Consider the following 18,092-nt stretch of genomic DNA (forward strand, 5'->3'; position numbering starts at 1 on the left):
CTTTACCATTGTACAACCATGCTCTTTTCCCTTCATTTCTTGTTGCTCTAATTTTCTCCACTTCTTCTCTTCTCTCCTCTTGTTGTTTGCTAGTTAGATCTTCATCTAAGAAGAAGTGTGAGCCTTTCAAGAGTTTTTTTTTGCTTAAGAGATAATGTTTGTCTTGCACACTTGCCATGATGACTTTTATGGGTCGAGGCCTCTCTTCACATATCTTTCCCACCCTCCTTGCTTGGAAAATTTTCCCTCTCCAATGTAATTTCTCTTTCAAAAAGTCTCTTGTCAAATTGAGAGTGCTTTCATTCTTTCCATAGTCTCTTATTCCTCTGATAATAAAGTTTGTTTCCCTATCTTTTTTGTCTTTGTGTTCTCTTTCCTGTGCTCTATGAGCACTTACATCTTCTTTTTCCTCCATCCTTATGTAACCATTAGTGTCCTCAACTCTAATTTTGATTTCTTTTGGAATGTTTGTCCTCTTGTTCTCTTTTTCCTTTTTTTCCGGAAATGACTACTTGCTTAGATATTTGTGTATTTACCTGAGTTGCTTTAGAGATTATCACTTCCTTATTTGCTGCTATTGATTCTTTCATGGTTTGCCATGCTCTCTTCATGTTTTCCAATTCTTATTTTCCTATCTCTAAAACCTCTTGTAATATTCTTGCTCTTTTCAAATTCTATTACCTTCCATTATTATAATGATTTGTTATTGAATTATTTATTAAATTTTTAAATTTATATAACAATTTTTTATTTTTATTTTTTAATCATAGAATCACGTTTTATAAAATTAACCTACTTTTTCGCACATAAAACACCACACATATGTTTTTCGAAACAAAGAAAGTCAATCCTTGAGAACTTTGCAAAACAAAGGAAGTGATGACCCTCAGAACTTTGAAGTTGACAAAATCTCAATTCCCTAACAAAGTATTCTACAAAATCAGGCTTTCTGAATTTTAGTAGTAACCAAAGTACGATATGGGCATTAAGATAAACATATAAATTTTACTTCAAGACTTGGAGATAAAGTGACTTGGAGTTTGAGAATGATGGAATGTAAGGCAAAATCAAAACCAGGATATTAGATGCCCAAGCCGTTGAATAAGGAAGAAAGCACATGGTATGTCCGAGAGTATACAAGAACAGTTTCTCTTATAATGGTGGCGACGCTCTCAGTCATACGGACTGCTTCTCATTCTAGTCACATTGGCGTTGGCATTGGATGTTCCTCAGTGCAGCATTTAGTATATGCCTTGTTATCTAATCCTCGCATCACTCCCGGAAGAAGAAGAGCAGGAAGATGGAGCTCAAACCAATTATTTTGCACGGCGTCACTTGTTGTGAATACGAATACTAGTGAAGGAAAAAAACGCAACCCTGTAAAACCTGCTGATAAATCAAAAATAAACTCCAAAGTCTCCCCTCACAGAGCAGGTTAAAGTTTAAGCCTGTCCTCTGCCCAAAATCCCTCTTCATTATCCTAAATAATAAGTTATGCTCTGTTTACTATTGACCCTTTCTGAAATGGTTTGCTTGTTGGTGTATGTTTTGGGTGTTCGTGTGCGTTGAAGCTTCCGCGGTGCGGTTATTGAGGATAGAGCAAGGAGGAGCTTTTGCAGACTTACTAAGTGCAGATTGCAGGGAAAATGCTATCGATGATGAAATGGATTATATTCAGCGCACTCTCGGCTTCCGCACTAACCCGCTGGACGCCAGGAATACCAGGCTGGTATGCTCAGTTTCCCGCCTTTGTTTTGTAGTGGTCTTTGTGATTTCAATTCCCATGGAGCCACCACATGTTCTCTCCTAATTGTGGTCAGGTTAGGAGCAACAATGGCCTGTTAACATTTTCCCTTAGGTTTTTTTGCCATTCCGCTTAGGATGCCTTATCTGTACCAAAAGCCATGCCATTTCAGACGCTGGCTTTGGGGTGCAAGTTCTTAGCTTCGGCACTAACATCAGTGGTGATATCGGTGTTATGCCTTGTGGTCTCCCTTTGGCTGATGGTTATCATCTGTGTGATAGTATTGCAAGCTAATGCTACAGTGGCATGCCTTTAAGATGGGATTTTGCTTCACATTAATAATTACTCTACACAACTCTACTCTCCCAGATAAGATGTGCTAAGAGTTTGATCATATGGAACTTTCACTCTAATGTTGATGCATTTCCCTTATTTATTCAATTCATCTAGGACATTTGTAGCTTGAATTGCATGTGGCAAACTGTTTTAGCCAGTGACCATTCAACAATATTAGGTTTGCCAAAATGGTGCCACCTATAGTTGTCCAAGATCAATACTAATAGCTATAGGACTAGTTAAAAGCTATCTACAGAGCACATCATTTGTAGTTGGTTGAGAAAGACCAACACCTGAGCTAAATCCCAATGCGGGTTGTGAGAAGTTAACACTAGCTCTCTGCACAACTCAAGAGAGCCAATAAACATCCGGAAATAGGTTAGCGTATGAGAAAAATCACAGCTTCAAGTGACACTTCTTAGCCATTCAAGGGCTTAGGTGTAGCGTTGTCAGTTCTGCAATTATAGCAGAGGTGAAAAATTTCCATTGCAGGCCTTGTGCATATATATGTATATGATTTTTTTTCCAAAAAATGTTATTTCTATTTGAGGAGAAAGAAATCACACTTTTCATGTGCTATTGCATTTACAGAACAAAATAGAGGAGCACTACAGAGCCTCCTTTCATATACATATCTCAAAAGTTAAGATAAAGAATTTCTACTTATATATAAGTAGATTTTCGTAAACAGTCCAAAATTAGAGTCATCACAGTCCTGAAAGTTTCAACGACAAAGCTTGAAATCATAGCATGTAACATTTTCTTATTAAAAGAATAAAAGGCATCTTAAGCTAGGCTCAGAAACATAATTCCTGCAATCTTCAGATATATGTATCTGCTTCAGGGTAATTGTTTCCAGATATGGTCAAAATTTCCCCTCGGGGATCCTCAAAAATCACCCTCTTCTCAGCAACTTGGTGACCTTCCTTTGAGGGCCTATCTGCCTATTGATTCTGTTCTCTAAAAACATCCGTGAAAGTAATCACCTGAAAGGAGTTTGCTATATCTTTTAAGTTTTAACTGGTCCCATAAGATTTTTAATGGATATTTAACAGCTGCCCAGTTTTCTTCATCCACTTGATCACTAAATTTGAATCTTCATATCTCTGAAGATGCCTTACATTTTGTCCAAACAGCAGCTTTTAATAAAAGCCTAAGTGCCATTAGTTCTGCAAAATTAGAACCCTTTCCCAGGGCTGCCTTCATCCTAATTGAATGAAATTCTGAAAGATATAATATGCAACCAGCATTGCTGCTATCCTGTAGCCCTTGACTTTTATCCATAAAAAAAAATCTCAAGACTGCTTAATACCCACATCTACCTCCCTGGCATTTTAGAAGCAGCAGCCATTGCTCTAATCTGGTATGCCACTGGAAAGGTGGGAATCCCTTTATCTTAAAAAAAGCAAGAAGTTTCGAGCTAGCCAGAATCCCCAACTAGTCAAGAAGGGTACTGCTTGCCATTCCTTCAAATCCTTCTTATCCCACCAAGCTTTTGAACATTTTTCTACAGAGTCACTGATCCATTCATCCTTCACACCTGTAAACTGATCAACCTCTGTCCACTATTGCTTGACATAAGAACATCTTATAAGTAAATGAGTTATAGCAGTGTTCCATGGGGATGTGTCCCTAAGGTGGGGGGAGTGCCCTCATGTTTCCCATGCTCTTGGGACAGGAGATCTGGTCTGACGCTAATCATGCTCACAAACACACTAGGAGCCCTCAACCTTCTAGCACTTTGCACAGCGGAATTCTTTAGCAATGAAATCAATTAAGTACACAGAGATTTGAGCCCAAAGCTTGATTATGTTACTAACCGATCAATAAAAGAATCATGGGGCTCCTGCACCAGGGATCATCGCCCTCGATCACTAGAATAGCTAGTATACATTGTATACAAACTAGGGCTTGCACTCTGCAAACATTAGACCTGCAATCCACCCAATGAGAAATAGACAAAAACAAACACACAGCTTACTTGCTGAAGTAGCCTATTTAGATCAGCCCTTTCTGCACTTGTTGTCTTTGACACCTGGCAGGTCCTTTTGTCTCCTTAAATCAGATGCTCACAAGTGTATTTACTGCCCCAAAATATGCTGAATACTCAGCCCTAGTAGATCTGCTTCTCGCAGTGATCTTGCCCACCAAATCACTGAATAATCAGTTCAATATAAGATCAGCAACTCACAGGGATCTTGATCCATTAAGATCACTGTACATTAGCCTTCTAGACATGCTGTTCACAACTTCGTTTGTGAACAGACTTCAACAATAAGTTGTGAACAGACTTCAACAATACAAACTCAGCAAACCGCTTCCTCCAAAGAATACACTTCACCCTCTTTTCTGCTGCCTACCACAGTCAATGTAACCACAAGAAGTCAGCCTTACAATATGTCACTTTACCCATGGCCTACTGTAGAAGTCATCGGCCCTCCTTCAACTACAGATCGAAGCTCCTGTCCTCTTGCCTGAGGTCTCTTAGCATATATCCTTGCGCTGGACATAAAACCCACAAATGTCTCCTGTAGATCTTCGGCCCAAGGTTGTGGGGGAGCGCCCCCTCCCCCCTTGAATCTGCTCCCGAAGAGCACTCCCTTTGGGAGCACGCTCCCTATTTTTTTTTGCTCCTTAGCTTTTTTCACATTTTTGTTGTTGTTACAAACATGTTCCAAATGCATTTTTTTTCAAAGAAACCGGAATTTTTGAGTGGGGCAGCCATTTTCATCTTTTTACTTAAATTTTTAACATTACCATGAAATGACTCAGGATGTTTGAGAGTGGTTCCGACCTCATTGGATTTCATATGGAGAAAGTAGAATTTTAGATCTCACTCAAAATCCAACAAACTTACTAGTTTTTCAGGATTTCAGAATTGGGGGGATTGCACTGTTTTCATTGGATTTTGTCATGTACTAAGGTACAAAACTCATATTTAATCAAGAGCTCCAATCCCTCTATATACCTTGATGTTAGTGACATTGGTTGTCGAACTCCTCTATCATGACCCTACTAAAAATGTACCCATCACTCAAACAAAATCTTGACTTGACATGTTATGTTTTTTCTATTTTATGTTAATACTTAGAGGGTGATATTAATGATAAAGATCCCAAGATAGGCAATGATTTTTATGATATGTAGATGTAGCATGATTTTTTTGGATGCTAGAGGCCATCTAGAGCTTGTTTGTTGATGTATTTTCAGTCCAGAGATGGATTGCACTCGATGCAATATTGGTTATGTGCACCCTTACATGATATATAAATGAAAACTTGTAACTTGTGGCCCTGTGGTTGATGAAGATTGTAACTACTAGATGATTGGTGTTATATGGTTTAATCCATGTTTTTATGCTTTTTATAACTAATTCATCATTCTACATGCTTTTGTTGACATATATGCATTAAAATATATAAAAATATATATTATATAAAATTTGCTCCCGATTCGCTCCCGACCCAAAAGCTTTTGAAAATGTTGCTCCCCGCTTCTGCTTCCATTCTCGCTTCCCGCTCCTGCTCCTGCTCCTACTCCTGCTCTGCTCCGAAGCAACCTTGCTTTGGCCAGATCTGGGCATATAACATAGGGCTACAACCCTCCTCCTTGGCACTATAGCAGACTTTAACTTCCACATTGACCTTGTGCCACTACACATAACCAAAAAAAACCTCTTCCGTAGATCATATTAGACTTCTCTTCTTGGATCAATATTCACATGAGGGTTTGCTATTAGGTTTTGTTCATACTCATGAAACCCTTTATGCCCTCGATTTGCCTTCTTTTGCTTGCGGCATCCTTGGATAGGCCTCATCTTGATCTGTCAGTAGCTTGAGGTCTTGTGGCCCTGTACACTGTGGTCTTAGGTGTTTCGGCCCAGCACTAGGGCTTTTGCGCAACCTCCACAATGGATAGAGGTCGGCCCTGTTAGCACTCCAGGAAGCTCTCCTAGGTTGTAGCTCGGAGATGCCTGGCAACATATAAATCTTCAATATCGTTCTCTGAACTATTGGAATGGATTGGGGTTTGGATCAAGTCAGATGACTGTTCATCTCTGTTTTCACTCAAGACATGCATGAACACCCTCAGCTTGACAAGGCTTTCGACCACTAATGCTCAATAGTTTATAGATTCAATGAATAGATGGAGAATCTTGACTATACCAACAGATATATACATAAACACATATGAATGGCTAGCTACAAAAAGTAAATGAAGTTTGCAAATCTAATTTATCAACGCAGAGATAAGATGACAGTTATCTGGCATTAGATACAGAATAAAACGTGAATAACCTATTCAAGTGCAAGCTTAGAACAGAGGAGAAAATGGGAATTGAACATGTAATAGCAAAAGAAGCTTGTATTACTGGAATAAAGATGAGACGCTAGAAGGAACAGAGTATCCACAGTGTCCAAAAGTTGAACCCCTATTTCCTCTAACTTTCAGCCATTTATAGGCTTTTTACAATGCTCTCGGGCTGTCTGAGGCTCGAGATGTCTTAATCTATCCCCTCTGGCTTCTAACTGCTTGATGCCATAACTAGACAGAGATGAGCCAGAGGTCTCTTTTCCTAACAAACACAGTGACGAAATTTTGGTAATTTCGCCGCGCTGTCAGGTGGCTCGCTCGTGCCAACAACGCTCCATGACCATTTCTGTTGGTTTGGCTGCATCATGTTGTTGTTTTTCCCCTTTCGGCCATGCCTTCCATTATTTTAGTTCACTTTTCTGACTGTCAAAAAATACTAACAGAGCCTAAACAGAGCTATTGGGAGCTATCGGGAGCTAAAACCCATATATATATGTGTGTGTATTTAACACTATCAGCGGCATAAAACCATATATATATGCAATACACTATTGGAGCGGAAAGGCAGAGCTTATATATGTGTGCGCGGAATACACTATCGGAGCGGGCATAAATATCGACGATAGTGGAAATCGGCGGTTCGGCTATGTGCCATCACCCCAAACCCCCGATTACGATACATTTGTGTTGACCCGCTGCAACATTGTGCTTTGGTTTAATGTATATTGTATCGTCCATCGCATAATGCCCAAAGGGCTATCCTCCGCAAAGCGTCGATTGCGATTGCAAGACCAGACCCGATGCAACATCGCAATTTGGCTTAATGTCATATCGCGTCCATCGGCCATTGACCATTGGCGACTACTGATTGCGATTACAAGGCAGACCCAAAGCAGTTATAGATGCGAGAGTAATATTTTTGAAGTCCGACTTATGGCCAAAGCGGAGCAAGAGGAGACGTGGAGCATCAGGGCTAACACTGGCTCCTTTTGGGGATGAAAGCCTCCCTACAAGGTTTCAAGGATTGCAGACTACTGCCTTTCCAGTAACAACCAAAACAAACTTATCTCCTAGTGTTCCATTGGGCATGGAGTTCATTTGCATAAAAAACAACAAAAACTGAAAGAAAACCTATTACAATATTAAGGCCTTAAAGCCTCATATGAAGTAAAGTTTCAAAAACCGCCCATTGACTGGGCCATCAAAAACACCTTCCCCTTCAAATTGTGCAAAATGAACGTATTGTTCATCTGAACTTGAGCGATGACAAACGGTCCCGTCCATAAGGCATCGAATTTACCATGGTTGCCCTTCTTTTCCTTCAATGCATCCCATTTGAGAACCCAATCACCAACCTGAAAACTGTCAATTTTTGCCTTTCTATCAAAGGTTTCTTTGATCTTCTTTTGATGAATTCTAACTTCTCAACCAGTTGTTCTCTGATCTGCTGTAATTCAACCAAGTTACTCATTCTCTTTGCCATGTCGTTCTCTTCATCATGTTCTTCTTGCAAGAATTTGGCCACAGGGAGAATTAGTTGGATAGGAAAAACAACATCAGCGCCATAAACCAACTTAAATGGAGAATTTCCTATGGACTTCTTGTTGGTAACTCTGTCAGCCCATAGTGCAAACTTCAACTTGGAATCCCAGTTCTTTTTATTGTCCTCCAACAGTTTTTTGATTATCCTTACAAGACTCTTGTTAGATGATTCTGCCAGGCCATTGCCTTGAGGATAATATGAGGTAGAATGCACCAATTGAATGCCCATGGATTCACACATGTCCACCAATTCTTCTACCTTGAAAGCTGCTGCATTATCAGTGACTAGTTTGGTTGGGCAACCAAATATAGTGAAAATATTCTCATTCAAGAACTTTATGATAACTTGATGATTAGCATTTTTAGTGGGTATAGCCTTAATCCATTTGGTGAAATAATCAGTGGCTACCAAGATCCATTTGTGATGGCCACTGGAATGTGGATTGATCTCACCTATGAAGTCCAAGCTCCATTGCTGGAAGGGACCATGGCGTGTACTGGCTTTAAGGGCAAAGATTTTAGCTGTTGTCTTCCTGCAAACCTCTGACATTTGTCACAAGACTTCACAAAAGAAAACACATCAGAAAACAGAGTAGGCCAATAATACCCAGCTCTCAGGATCTTGTGGGCTGTGGTTTTCCAATAATGATGCCCTCCACAGATGCTAGAATGGAATTGGTGCGTGACTTCCATAGATTGTCCTTTGTCTAGACATCTCAAGAGGATTCCTGATGGGTCTTTCCAATAAAGCAGGTTTTTATTAATGCAAAATTTGGCTGATCTGAGCTTAATGGCTCGGGCTTGACTTGAGCTAAGCCCTGGAGGGACTTCTAGCTTCTGCAAAAAATGAACTACACTGGAATACCATTCACAGGTGGCTAGATTTTCAGCCAAAGACTGATTCTGCTCTTGCTCTTCTGCTGCTTCCTCTGTCCGCTCACCACCTGAATTTGAACCCATGCAATTGATGTCTAACAAACTGCAATTTTCCTCAGCCATAAGCTTAGCCAAGCCCTGGCCTTTGACAAGCTTGGTGGGCTTCACCTCTATGTTGAACTCTATGAATTTTGCAATCCATTTAGCTCTCTTTCCATCAATATCTGGCTGAGTTAGGACATCTTTTACTGAGGCTGAAGGTACATACGCAACCACTTTGGAATGCAGAATATAAATTCTGAATGCCTTTAAAGATTTTATGAGAGCATAAGCTTGTTTTTCAATAAGGTCATACCTTAGTTCAGCGTCCCTCAGAGTTTTGTTGAAAAAGGCCACAGGGTGTTCTACACCTTCATCGTTTTTCTGCAATAGAACTGCTGCAAGTGTATCATAAGAGGCAAAAGAGAAGATATAAAACTCCTTGGTATAATCTGGGTTGATTAGAGTGGGAGCTTCCATGATAACTTGTTTGATGGCTTCAAAAGAGCTTCTTGCACCATCTGTCCATTTTATTTCTGATCCTTTCTTCAGCATGGAAGTGATGTGCTTCACTAGCTCTGCAAAGTTTGGAATAAACCTCCTGACAAAGTTAATCTTTCCCAGGAAAGATTGAATGTCCCTTTTTGACTTGGGATGGACAATGTCTGAATTGCTTGAACTCTCGCCAGATCGATCTTCACACCTTCAGCAAAAACAATATGTCCCAGAAGTTTGCCTTCTTCTAGAGAAAACTGTGACTTCTTTGGGTTCACAGAAATTCAAAACCATCAACATTTTAGAAACACCTTCTTCAAATGCTGCAAATGGTCCTTGTGACTGTTGGAAAAGACCGTTATGTCATCAAGGTAAATAAGGACAAACTTGTCCTTCTCTCCCACAAAGGCTATGTCCATGGCCCTCTGAAAAGTAGCCCCAGCATTCATCAGTCCAAAAAGCATCTTGGAGTACATGAAAGTGCCCCAAGGAGTAGTGAAGGCAGTCTTTTCTTGATCTTCTGGATGTACAACAATCTGATTGTAACTTGAAAATCCATCTAAGAAAAACATAACTCTAGCCCCTGAAACTTTTTGCAGCAAGTGTTCCATCTTAGGTAGGGGGTAGTTGTCTTTTTTAGAGCATTTGTTCAGATTCCTGAAGTCAACACAAAGCCTGATTTCTCCATTCTTCTTTCTTACTACCACAAGGTTAGCTATCCACTTTGAATACCTTAGGGGAACTATGATCTTGGCATCCAACAGCTTCTTGATTTCCTTTTCAATCAAAGGCAATAAGAGAGGGTTGATAGGTCTTAATTTTTGCTTAAAAGGGATGGTGTTCTTCTCCAGTGGAATCTTATGCTGGATGATGTTGGTGTCATAGGTCTTAAGATCACTATACTCCCAAGCAAAAATATCAGCAAATTGTTTTATTAGGGTGCAATACTCGGAACTTTGGGCAGAAGACAAGTGAGTGGACAAATTTATGTACTTTGGATGGGCTGGACTCCCTACATTATGTCTATGAACTGCAGACTCATTTTCCTTTTTGGCAGGCTTATAAGGTACATCATTATGATCAAACTTCTCTAGGGGCACCAATCCTTTGGGTATATGTTTACTAGGCAGCTGAACAATGCTATCCTGACCAATCTCGTCCTTTAGCTGGGACTGGTTGCATTCTTCAATGGTTTCGTTTTGTCAATGTGCATTTTAGAAAATTCATCAATGACTTGTAAAAACCTATTGATTTCATCATCATCTTCAAAAATTTTTCAGTATTTGACATTGTCAGGCAGAGATGGTCTATATTTCACCTGAACTTCATAAGTCAATTTAGGAGGCAAAGGAGAAATAAATGTGCTAGCAGACACAACAAGGGAATCAACAAGCTAGTTCTTCATTTTAGGGATGTAAGAAATGTTGAAACTATTAAAAGAACCCTTGAGCTTCCATACCTCATCTTTGTATGCTTTCAGCCTTGGATGCTTTGCTTGGAAAGTTTTGTTCACCCGCTGAATGATAAGGTCTGCATCTCGAACACCTTCAGACCTTCGATGCCCATTTCTTTAGCAACGTTTAAGCCCAATATCAAGGCTTCGTACTCTGCTATGTTATTTGTGACTTGGAAAATTAATTTGAAAGATAAATGAATGCATTCTTCTGTGGGGGACACAAGGACTACACCTGCCCCTACAGCTTCCTTAGAGCAAGCTCCATCAAAGAACATGTCCCAAATTTGTGGGCCTTCTTCCTCTGTGATCTGGCAAACCGGTTTCCTAAGTTGCATGGAGGCCAACTGGGATTCTTCAATTTGAAGAATACAGGCTCCAAAATCAGTGTCGACAGCATAGATGGGATGATTAGTGGGATTCCTTTCATCACTGATGATATAAGCCAACTGAGTTTCTCTATATAATCTCCTACTCTCACCTCCAAAAACTGGGACAGTAGCATAGGACAGATCATTTTGTAATGTTCCACCTAATCTCTTGATCCAATCTCTAGAAAGCAACATGCCAAATTTGGGGGGTACATCTGCTACCACAATATCTATCATCGTGCTCTTCTAGGTAGCTGAGACAAGGTGATGGCCAGGTCTTTGATTAATCCCAAACATGTCACTTTTCTGGAGTCAAAAGAAAACAGGTCATGATAAGGCTTGGTAATGTCAAGACCCAACTCATCCATGATAGCCTTGGGCATTAGATTATGGCTGGCTCCTGTGTCCAGAAGGCAGTTGTGAAGGATTTTGTCATGAATAGTCAAAGAGACATAGAATGATGGGGAGCTGCCATCACAATTTTCAATCATTGGGCTGAGAACAACAACTGGTTTGTCGTCTTGCAGATTTACGTAGTCAGTGGAGGCTTGGATGGCTTTAGGCTCAAGGGCCTCGAGGATAGATCTCTTGAAGGACTCATTCTTCACTAGTTCAATCAGAGGTATAGGTATGCTTAGCTTCTGAATTTCTGATTCAAAACTGAAAGGAGGAGACTTGTCAAGGCCTCTTACCTCGTAAGCTGGAGCTTTGAGGATGATGGGATCAACTGCCGGTCGTTTCTGCTTTCTAGCGTGCTGTATTGCAGGGACAACAGCTCTCTGAACAGGAGTTTCCTTGCCATTATTTATCTTCGACCTTAGATCATATATGTGTTGATCACCAGTTTGCAGAACAACTCCACCATCCCACTCTTGGCTGATTTGGTCATTGAATAATGACTTTTCATAGGCAGCTAAGGTCAAAAAGGAGGCATTGCCTTTGTCTTCCATACAATGGATCTCATCATCTTCATCAAACTGCTCCTCTTCCATGACTACATTCTAAAAAGGGGTCTTCACCCTTTGGTCTTCATTGGCATCTTTGGTGCTTTGCAGAATCTGCAACTGCTCATTAGCTCTTCTATATGGATTTAGATTTCTAGGAGCAAAGGTATTAGGAACTCTTCCTTTCCCAGGGTGCTGCTCAACCTTTAATTTGGAGATTTCAGAGGCTAATGATTGTATCATCTTGGTCATTTTATCTATCTTGGGATCTGAAGATGATGAAGCTTCGTCCCTCTGTCTCCTTCTATCAACATTCCCCTTGAGCTTCTTTGCAGCTATGATGTTTGATTCTACTTCCAAGGCTGCATCTTGCATATCAGCCAAGGTAGCACATCGTCTCTCCCTCAACACTAAACAAAAGTCAGAATCGAAGGCACTGGCATAGGTGAGTTTTGTAGAGGTAGTGGTGGATTACTTCAGCTAGTATCTTGCTGTACATGCGGTTAAACCTCTTATTAAAATTATACAACTCACCATTTTCGCTCTTTAAGTTCCCAAACTTGGTGTGGTAGTAGAGTAAATCCTTCTTATCCCCCCAATGCTTTAGGAATGCATCATCTAAAGCCTCAATATTTGCTATAGACCTTGGGGTCAGTTCTCTGAACCATTTTCTAGCCTCTCCATCTAGACTTTGGACAAAGACTGTCATCCATACATCATCTTCACTAATGTCTAGGTTATCAGCATAGCTATAAAATGATTCAAGATGTTCCTCAGCCGTAACACCTTCAGTCCCAGTGAACTTAGGCCTATACTTCTGATATTCTCTAGTAGGCATGGCATTCAAAGGAGTGGGAAGTACTAGAGGTCCATACCTAGTAGCTATGATTCTTTCCATTTTGGTAGGTGTTGCCATAGCTGTGATGGCTATAAGGGTACTGGAAGTCTGAATGACAGAGGGTTGAGGAGTGACTGGTAAGACTAAAGGAGTATGATGGATAGGAGGAGAGGCTTCCTTTGGGCTTCCAATGAAAGGAGAACCTAAAGAATAAGGAGCTCTATGAATCTCTGAGATTTTTTCTTCACTGCTAGTATTAGATGCTATACTCTCAACATGTATTTGTTCTATTACAGGATTTTCTTGAAGAGATATAGAATATTGTTTAGAGCTACCTGAACCTGATGCTCCTTTTTGCTACGCCTTTCTTTCTTTGATGATTTTTTCAGGGTTAGATACTAGGTTAGCTTATGGCTCCTGAGGATTTCTCCGAGTATGCCTCACAAACTGAGCCAGAACTATGGAGTGGAGTCGCCAAGAGGTTCGTCCTCAAGTAGCCTTGGGCATTAGATTATGGCTGGCTCCTGTGTCCAGAAGGCAGTTGTGAAGGATTTTGTCATGAATAGTCAAAGAGACATAGAATGATGGGGAGCGGCCATCACAATTTTCAATCATTGGGTTGAGAACAACAACTGGTTTGTCGTCTTGCAGATTTACATAGTCGGTGGAGGCTTGGATGGCTTTAGGCTCAAGGGCCTCGAGGATAGATCTCTTGAAGGACTCATTCTTCACTAGTTCAATCAGAGGTATAGGTATGCTTAGCTTCTGAATTTCTGATTCAAAACTGAAAGGAGAAGGAGACTTGTCAAGGCCTCTTACCTCGTGAGTTGGAGCATTGAGGATGATGGGTTCAACTGCCGGTCGTTTCTGCTTTTTAGCGTGCTGTATTGCAGGGACAACAACTCTTTGAACAGGAGTTTCCTTGCCATTATTTATCTTCGACCTTAGATCATATATGTGTTGATCACCAGTTTGCAGAACAGCTCCACCATCCCACTCTTGGCTGATCTGGTCATTGAATAATGACTTTTTATAGGCAGCTAAGGTCAAAAAGGAGGCACTGCCTTTGTCTTTCGTACAATGGATCTCATCATCTTCATCAAACTGCTCCTCTTCCATGACTACATTCTGAAAAGGGGTCTTCATTGGCATCTTTATTGCTTTGCAGAATCTGCAACTGCTCATTAGCTCTTCTATATGGATTTGGATTTCTAGGAGCGAAGGTATTAGGAACTCTTCATTTCCCAGGGTGCTGCTCAACCTTTAATTTGGAGATTTCAGAGGCTAATGATTCTATCATCTTGGTCATTTGATCTATCTTGGGATCTGAAGATGATGAAGCTTCGTCCCTCTGTCGCCTTCTATCAACATTCCCCTTGAGCTTCTCTGCAGCTATGATGTTTGATTCTACTTCCAAGGCTGCATCCTGCATATCAGCCAAGGTAGTATATCATCTCTCCCTCAACACTAGAGAGAAGTCAGAATCGAAGGCACTAGCATAGGTGAGTTTAGTAGAGGTAGTGGTGGATTTTACTTCCGCTAGTATCTCGCTGTACATGCGGTTAAACCTCTTATTAAAATCAGACAACAACTCACCATTTTCGCTCTTTAAGTTCCCAAACTCGGTGTGGTAGTAGAGTAAATCCTTCTTATCCCCCCAATGCTTTAGGAATGCATCATCTAAAGCCTCAATATCTGCTATAGACCTTGGGGTTAGTTCTCTGAACCATTTTCTAACCTCTCCATCTAGACTTTGGACAAAGACTCTCATCCATACATCATCTTCACTAATGTCCAGGTTATCAGCATAGCTATAGAATGATTCAAGATGTTCCTCAGCTGTAACACCTTCAGTCCTAGTGAACTTAGGCCTATACTTCTAATATTCTCTAGTAGGCATGGCAGTCAAACGAGTGGGAAGTACTAGAGGTCCATACCTAGCAGCTATGATTCTTTCCATTTTGGTAGGTGCTGCCATAGCTGTGGTGGCTATAAGGGTACTGGAAGTTTGAATGACAGAGGGTTGAGGAGTGACTGGTAAGACTAAAGGAGTATGATGGATAGGAGGAGAGGCTTCCTTTGGGCTTACAATGAAAGGAGAACCTAAAGTATAAGGAGCTCTATGAATCTCTGAGATTTTTTCTTCACTGCTAGTATTAGATGCTATACTCTCAACATGTATTTGTTTTATTACAGGATTTTCTTGAAGAGATATAGAATATTGTTTAGAGCTACCTAAACCTGATGCTCCTTTCTGCAACGCCTTTCTTTCTTTGATGATTTTTTTAGGGTCAGGTACTAGGTTAGCTCGTGGCCCCTGAGGATTTCTCCGAGTATGCCTCACAAACTAAGCCAGAACTATGGAGTGGAGTCGCCACGAGGTTCGTCCTCTAGTAGAGTCGCCAAATAGATGATTACAACCCAAATAGTGTCCAGACTTTGTTTATCATCAAAGCTGGATCTGTGTTGTCCCCCAGGGAAGCTAAGCTTCAGTCTCCTCTCGCCGGCAACGACGCCAATTATGTTAGCATTCTAGGAAGCTCTCCTAGGTTGTAGCTCGGAGATGCCTGACAACATATAAATCTTCAATATCATTCTCTGAACTATTGGAATGGATTGGGGTTTGGATCAAGTCAGATGACTGTTCATCTTTGTTTTCGCTCAAGACATGCATGAACACCCTCAGCTTGACAAGGCTTTCGACTACTAATGCTCAATAGTTTATAGATTCAATGAATAGATGGAGAATCCTGACTATACCAGCAGATACATACATAAACACATATGAATGGCTAGCTACAGAAAGTAAATGAAGGTTGCAAATCTAATTTCCTCTAACTTTCAGCCATTTATAGGCTTTTTGCAATGCTCTCGGGTTGTCTGAGGCTCGAGATGTCTTAATCTATCCCCTCTGGCTTCTAATTGCTTGATGCCATAACTAGACAGAGATGAGCCAGAGGTCTCTTTTCCTAACAAACACAGTGACCAAATTCTGGTAATTTCGCTGCACTGTCAGGTGGCTCGCTCGTGCCAATGACGCTCCATGACCATTTCTGTTGGTTTGGCTGCATCGTGTTGTTGTTTTTCCCCTTTCGGCCATGCCTTCCGTTATTTCAGTTCACTTGTTTGACTGTCAAAAAATACTAACAGAGCCAAAATAGAGCTATCGGGAGCTAAAACCCATATATATGTGTGTGTGTGCGTATTTAACACTATTGGCGGCAAAACATATATAGATAGGGCTATATACACTATCGGCGGCATAAAACCATACATATATGCAATACACTATCAGAGTGGAAAGGCAGAGCTTATATATGTGTGTGCGGAATACACTATCGGAGCGGGCATAAATATCGGCGACAGTGGAAATCGGTGGTTCGGCTATGTGCCATCACCCCAAACCCCCGATTGCGATACATATACGCGGACCCGCTGCAACATTGTGCTCTGGTTTAATGTATATTGCATCCGCCCATCGCATAATGCCCAAAGGGCTGTCCTCTGCAAAGCGCCGATTGCGATTGCAAGACCGGACCCGATGCAACATCGCAATTTGGCTTAATGTCATATCGCGTCCATCGGCCATCGACCATTGGCGATTGCGATTACAAGGTGGACCCGAAGCAGTTATAGATGTGAGAGTAATATTTTTGAAGTCTGGCTTATGGCCAAAGCAGAGCAAGAGGAGACGTGGAGCATCGGGGATAAAACAGGGGAGATTTCCGTTAAAATAGCAGTAGTGCACCCCAGGGCTAACAGGCCCTACCTCATGTAGCCTTTTTCTAATCAACCAACAGACAAACATTAACACGACAGTCTTCATTTGACCTTTCAGCTTGTAGACAGTTAACTCAACCTTGTTTCTCTAACTTAGAAAACTCACACCAGCACTAGCTCACCCCTCCTTGAAGGTATACAACTATCCTAGGGCACACTTAGCATAAGATGGCTACATCTCTCTTGCACTCCATATATCTCATAAACCTCACGTTAGGCTCCTTAAATAATTTTCCTTGGGTCATTTGGTAAACTTTCTAGATTTAGGGTTTAGCCTCTTTGACCCTTAGAATATTTAATTATTTCTCTTTTGGTCCTAAACCCGTTGCTTGGGTCCAAAACCCCACTTTTGGGTAAATCGCCTAACAAACTTCTTTTTGGTGGGTTGTCCTCTCTCGGAAATACCTTCCGAGCTACCCAAATCTAACAGGCACTTGGGGAAACATTTATCCATGTCTCCCTTTTGGGGAAATGTGGGGAAACACAAGGGGAAATGTTTCCCCATTGTGGGGGATGCATTTTCCCAAAGGGGGACTTCTAGGCACCCCTCCTAGAAAGGGGTGCTTTTGGGTGCCCCCCATAAAAGGGGTGGTTTTGGGCGTCACACACAAAAGGAGGACTTCTGGGTGTTGGCCCCCTAGAAAAGGGGTGTTTTTATGTGCCCCCGTAGAAAATGGGTGTTGGTGTTTTTATATGGGTTTTCCTAAGTCTAGGATAATCTAATGAAAACCCAACCATTTAGTTTGTCAACCTGGGAGTTTGTTTGAGACTTGTGAGGCACTTGATTTAGGTAACACAAAAGTAAAACATCTTATTGCATGCTCTAAACTATTCTACTCATCACATTGTAATTGAAATAAAACTTGCAGTAAAAGAACCAATGTTGTCTCCAATTTTTTAGTTGGTAAGTGGCACCTCGCATACCATAGCTCATGAAATGCTCATTCACAACTCAATATGTAGCTCTGCATACCAATTGTCAATTAAGGACAATGTGACCCACTACACTCTAATTCTACCACAACATTACAATCATTTTGCAGCTTATGAATCTGTACAACCCATTCTACAACTCATTCTGCAATGGATCATTAAAATAAAAGAAAGCACAAATAAATGGAACAATCATCAAGCAATGAGGAAATAACACTACTGAAAGCAATCTAACTAAAGCTAAACTACTAAATACAAGAGGTAAATGTGGCATAGTTCCTCACTTGGAGCGGGCCTTACTTGAGGTGTGGCCTATGCCCGACTTCATAAAGCTACCAAAACAAGATTACAATGCGATCTCACACATCAAACTCAAAACAACTTCTATTAAGTCTGCAAACACAATCTTTTACAACAGTCTGATATT

The 18,092-nt window shown here is 40.9% G+C and overlaps 1 protein-coding gene across 2 annotated transcripts in view; it reads left to right on the top strand.

The window, feature by feature from the left end:
• The first annotated feature begins 886 nt into the window (after positions 1-886).
• LOC149205623 (NOL1/NOP2/sun family protein / antitermination NusB domain-containing protein) overlaps positions 887-18,092 on the top strand; it is a 297,843-nt gene continuing 280,637 nt past the window's right edge. Inside the window, exons 1-2 of one of the 2 annotated variants that reach the window (XM_089395127.1) lie at positions 887-1,434; positions 1,572-1,729. In XM_089395127.1, coding sequence (XP_089251253.1) covers positions 1,086-1,434; positions 1,572-1,729 — 507 coding nt within the window. In that variant the 5' untranslated portion in view covers positions 887-1,085. The remainder of the gene's footprint in view (positions 1,435-1,571; positions 1,730-18,092) is intronic. The other variant, XM_089395126.1, reaches the window with a different exon arrangement.

The sequence above is a fragment of the Pinus tabuliformis genome, chromosome 1_2 (genome assembly GCF_031772625.1).
Source record: "Pinus tabuliformis cultivar Carrire ecotype Pingquan chromosome 1_2, CPIR1, whole genome shotgun sequence".
NCBI lineage: Eukaryota > Viridiplantae > Streptophyta > Pinopsida > Pinales > Pinaceae > Pinus > Pinus tabuliformis.